Source organism: Lottia gigantea (assembly GCF_000327385.1).
Source record: "Lottia gigantea unplaced genomic scaffold LOTGIsca_146, whole genome shotgun sequence".
Lineage (NCBI taxonomy): Eukaryota > Metazoa > Mollusca > Gastropoda > Lottiidae > Lottia > Lottia gigantea.
Window position 1 is genome coordinate 552,791 of NW_008707735.1, and position 5,749 is coordinate 558,539.

At 34.9% G+C, this 5,749-nt stretch overlaps 1 protein-coding gene across 1 annotated transcript; it reads left to right on the top strand.

Moving 5' to 3' along the window:
- Positions 1-565: 565 nt before the first annotated feature.
- LOTGIDRAFT_140358 (hypothetical protein) lies at positions 566-2,755 on the top strand (the record flags this gene model as incomplete). The annotated part of the gene is made up of 5 exons (XM_009050206.1): positions 566-659; positions 1,145-1,241; positions 1,451-1,553; positions 1,825-2,048; positions 2,554-2,755. Coding segments are annotated over 5 exons (720 nt in total), but the record flags the coding sequence as incomplete, so codon positions are not given.
- Between the last annotated feature and the right edge of the window lie 2,994 nt (positions 2,756-5,749).

Below are 5,749 nucleotides of genomic sequence, written 5' to 3' on the forward strand. Positions count from 1 at the left end.
CATTCCAGCTTCTTGAAGGATTCGGAAGGAACCAGACAGGCGTTATGTAAAAGTTATACAACCTCATCAAATAAAGGTACGTCGCTTTCTTTTCATTTAACTGATGCAACAACTTCGATATCATTTGTTCGGTTTTACGATCAAAGGGAAATAACTCTTCTTCAACTTTGGATTTTATGGACAGCAATCTTCAGCAAAATGTTGATTTGGAGTCAATAATTTTTTTGTATTAAAATTTTAATTTCCTGCATTATAGACTTATAGAATTAGCCCAAATACATAAGCCATGTGGACTCCCTGAAATTTGAAGTTGATAAACCCAGTCTCATAGTGGCATAAGGTGTTTGTAAGAATAAGCATGCTGTCTTATTTAATCCAAATGGAAACTTTTTCTATTACAATTCTGTATCTATAACAAGAGGATCACAATCAAGTTTATAAAAAGGTGTTAAAATTCTGGATTAAAAAAATATATCCATTCACTTACACCATTAATTTTCTTTTGTAAATAGCCAATGAAGTCCAAAATGACGAGTTTCAAGGGAGAGAAACCAACTATGACGAGTTGTATCCAGGTCATATTAAAACAACCCTTCTGCAGAAAACTTTGTTAGCTGTTGGTTCAGGAGTAGCTGCTATATTAGACCCTTCCAGAGATGGTAAGAATTTTTATAAATATGATGTTTGTAGTAAATCATTTAGTATTGAAACCTAATAATAATGATATTTGTAGTAAATCATGTCATATTGAAACCTTACAATAATGATGTTTGTAGTAAATCATGTAGTATTAGAAACCTAATAAATATGATGTCTGTAGTAAATAGTTTAGTAAGAGAAAGCTTAAAAAATATGATGTCTGTAGTAAATAGTTTAGTAAGAGAAACCTAATAAATATGATGTTTGTAGTAATTCATTTAGTACTGAAACCTAATAATAATGATATTTGTAGTAAATCATGTCATATTGAAACCTAACAATAATGATGTTTGTAGTTAATCAGGTAGTATTACCAATAGTTAATCAGGTAGTATTACCAAAACTTAATAATAATGATGCTTGTAGTAAATCATTTAGTATTGAAACCTAATAATAATGATGTTTGTAGTAGATGTTTTGTGTAAATAATGAAATTTTGTTTCAGATATGGTGAGTGCGTTTGGAGAAACAACAGGATATCTGGCGTTAAAAACATTACAGTCAAAGATGTTGGCAGATCCAGTAGGAAGACAGATCCTAGAGTATGTATTCTTTCTTATGGAATGGAAATGAAGCTACAAGCCCTGCGAATTTACATTTGTTGCATGGGTTGATGACAATCACATCATTCATTGAGAAATTTAGCTAACTTGCTTACTTTCTATTATGTCCAGCTGATGAAGGATCTTTATATAATTTTCTAGAAGGTGTTCCCTTGTACATGGTGTAATTTTTCTGATTCTTGTTTTAGAGAAAGACCAGTGATAAATTCTAAAACTATAGATATAGACTATCTCAGTCAACTACCAGATAATACATTCGGCAAACAGTACTGGAAGTTCTTAACTAAAAATGTAAGTCTGAAGTTTTTGGCCATTCCCTTCACCTTTGAAAACCTTTAATGTGAATTTTAATCTGTCTGCACCTGCTTAAAATATTCATTTGCTGTAAGAATAAAATTCTTACTGAACAAATTTAATTGTTGACAACTGCGTGAGTGATTGGCTAAAACCAATCCTCAAACACAAACATGTAATTAACTGCCCTTACCAAAAAGCTTGTCACACAATTTGAAGGTGTTCGCTCAATATTCGAAGTAAAATAGAAAGACTCTTGATTTTCCAGGGTTTTTCCCCAGATGCTCGACGTCCAGTTCAATTTATAGATGATGATGATCTTCAATATGTCATGTTACGATATCGACAAACTCATGATTTATATCACACGCTGCTAGGCATGCCCCCTCATATGCTAGGGGAGGTAATAGTTAAAATGGTGGAAATGTTTCAAACAGGTTTACCGATGTGTACTTTAGCAGCTTTGTTTGGTCCTGTTAGACTAGGCACTGTGTAAGTTTTAAAACAATTTAATTAATTAATTAATTCTGCTACAGGTTCATTCTATGTCAATTCACCCAACTGGGTGAACGCTCCAATTTTGATAAAACTTGGTAGAAATATTGTTTATGATGGTAGGGTTAAAATTTATTTTTGTGGGGGGTGAATTGACATGGAATGACCCTACAATGATTAATGTATGTACCTTTTGTGGCTTTAAACCAAGGAAATGAGCCTTTAACAACCTGTGACTTGATGGGTGGTTTTTTCATGGTAGCATCCAACGAAAGGAAAAAGAACTCAAAATTTATTTCAATGTGTCAAGTGCACACCCCATTTTGGGGTAAAAAACTGTGCATTATATTGGGAAATATACGGTAATCAGTATACTTAATAAATTGCAATTAATTCTTACATAAAATGTTCATTCATTTACGTCAGGATCCAAAACAAAAAATACGTTTGATTATTTCTTTTTTAAGCTGAAACTTATTTCTAATTTTATTGTATTTTGCAGACACAGAGAAAAATATTTTAAAACATTCCTGCCGTGGGCGGTTAAAACAGGACGAAACACCAAGTTTCTGATGGCGGTGTACTTTGAGAAACATTGGGAAGATGATTTACAGGAACTCCGTAGAAGTCTGAACATTACTGATCCACCAGCGGGCATTGGACGAAAGATGAAACAACAAATTCCCATTGAAAAAGAGACTTGAATTGACAAAAATAATTTTTGTTGCTCAGGAGAAAAAGAAAAGAAGATTTAAGCGTTTTTTTGCTTTGCTTTGGAGATAAAAATGAGTTCGTTCAATTTTGCTTTGCCTAAGAGTAGAGCTAAACAACGCTATTGTTGGACTACTCCCAATAAACACCAAGTTTATTTCTATGAAATTTCAAAATATAATTTCTACACCCAAACGTGTCAAAATGTGTCTCTTGGGCCGAAACATCCTTCTACCCAATAAGACTAGCAAGTGGCACCCTACTAGGGCTGGGTATCGATTACCAACTTGAGATCAATTATCGACTGCAAGCTATTGATCAATAAAAATAAATAAAAAGGATTCTCATAAGCACAGTGTGCAATGAGGGAAATTTTGTCAGGATAGCAGCATTAGCTTACTCTTTTATCAATTACCGACTGTTGGAGCATGTTTTGAATGTGTGATGTTATAAGCAGACAACAGAATGGTACAACAAATGATTCATTCATGTAAATAAAAGCGAAAGGTAAGCTACTGAATGATAAGAACAATTTTGATTTCAAACTGTACCACTAGACCGTGTCCAACTCGGCTCAACGCCATTTTGACTACAGAAAGCACGCCGCCGCCTCGAGTTTTTCCTCCAGAATTCTGGCTAAAAAGCGACAAGCCAAGGGTTAAAATCTGCTTACAAACCTCAGAGACACTTAAAAGAATGTAATCCAATCTCCTGATTGCCCTGACAGTGGTTTGATTTAGCTCTATCCTCTCTAAACTGATCTAAAATCTTGACTTGATGCAGCAATCCGCCATGTTGTTTTTATTCCTCTTATTTATTTTGTTTGACATTCGAGGCTAAAGGACAAGAACATTTTTGCTGCTTATTGGACAATCAAGGCTATGACCCCCTGTGATTTACGGTCTAAGGGGGACAACTCCAATGAATGATGTCAAAAATCTACTGTTAAGTTTTTTTAATGCCGGGTAATCGTTCGAGAATGAGGCTCATATAGATGTGCGAAACTTGACGAATGGTCCCGCATACAGCATTCGGCTCTTTCCGTATTTCTGTAAATCGTACCTCGGAAAAGAACGAGGATTCAGACTACTCATCATTCTTTTCATTCCTACAATGCATTGCGACATCCGCCTATTTTGTAATGAAAATTATGGCGAATTGAAGCTAATTGGTGCCGAATAGGCTCTGTGACGGCTTGAGTCGGCGTATCTTTGGGGTTATTAGCATGAATCCTGTCTTTTAAAGAATGATTGAGCTGTCTCCTATCCTGTCTATGATGGAAATCAACGCTGAAGTGGAAATTAAACTGTTTTTACCAAGAGACTAATGCCGTTCGGACATTTTCCGTGTTGGCTTTTTTTTTTTAAAAAATGTTTTGAAGAAAATCAAGACTCCACACTTTGACAGTGACTCTGGCACACTTTACGCTACTTCAGTTTAACGAATGGAAAGCTCTTTAATCGATTCTCATGCAAAAAGATCTAAATTCGCGGTAGACTCGTTAGTTTTCTCCTTATTTAGAACACAAGAATAAATTGGCTTAGTTCAATCATTTAACTGTAGGCCGTTGTCGGATTAGTACGGACTTAGTTATCTTTCCCTGTTGCTAGCTCTCAGATTTAGGAGTCAATAAAGGTATATTAAGGTCGTTTCGCCCACTTTGCTACTTCGGCTCGGTTTCTTTAGAAAAGGTAATACAACTTGCGAATTCTTTAATAATTGGCAATTGCAAACGTTTCTATATGTTCAATTTGCCATTTGATTTGGTAGAAACTATCTAAATATCGTTTTAGAGTCGTATCAAAACAAATTTATTTATCAGGGATGAATTGACATAAGGGCGGTTTTGCCTATTAGAATATTGCGTTGTGTGACAATCGAGACTTGACCGTCTATTAAGCTTCTCAGTGTGACAATCGAGAACAGCTTCATGCTGAGACAAGAGTTCTTTCCCTTGAACTATTAAATGACCACTAAAAGAACAAACTTTAAAACAGGGTTTTCTTTAAAAAAAAAAAAAAGAGGATAACACACCATAAATTATGGTTCATGGCGAAGAAAAATATTTGTACTCACCTACCACTGCCACATGGAAGCCAGGGATTCAATAGAAAATGTTGAAATCGACTGGAAAACATTGGAGGTGAAGCGTAACGGGTCTCCATTGTAAACAAATATGGCGGACAGTTTAGAAATTCAATGTTTATATTTATTAAATTGTGAAAATAAGTGAATTAAAGTCTATTCTTTATCAATTTTTGTGTTGATTTTCCAGAGAATATGTTGAAGTGTGTCTCCATTGCTGCAGTAAGAGATGTCAGTGCAGCGGGGGGTCTAAATAAGGGAAACAATGATCAGGTTTTCTTACCTGTAATAGAGGCTGATTTTTTCCAGCTATTAATCAAATCAAAGGACACCACATGGTATATGGGTGTGGATGTTAGTGGTGAAAGTTGTACACAGAACAGTGCATGGCAATATATACATGGAGTAGTCTATTAAAAGCCTGTAGTTAAGAGGGGTGATAGGTTGGGTTATTATATTATTACAATGAGGCAATAATATGACACCCATCAGTTTTTATATCGAATGAAATAAAAAGAGATTCAATATTTCTTTGGCTTTGGGGTTCGTTCACAGTACAAGCTGATCAGTATGGCAAAGAAGTCATGGCTATGCACACACGAAATCCTCCATATCAAACGATTGATCTCAGGACGCCCTGATCAGCTAACATGTGAACGATAAACTGTCAAAAATAACCTATAGAGGCTAGATAAGAATCTGTAAATTTAGGGATTTTTCTGCGTGTTACATGCCTTTGTTTGCACCTAACAACGTAACAGCTCAGCAAATAATTGGTTCTTAGGACAGATGAAGTCAGGTTTAACTTGGTAGTTGGGTCTCTCAAAATTGTTTTGAAGAAAAATTCAAGACGTGTTAATTTGAACTAAAAATTTATTAATAAATGAAGAAAAACATGAAGT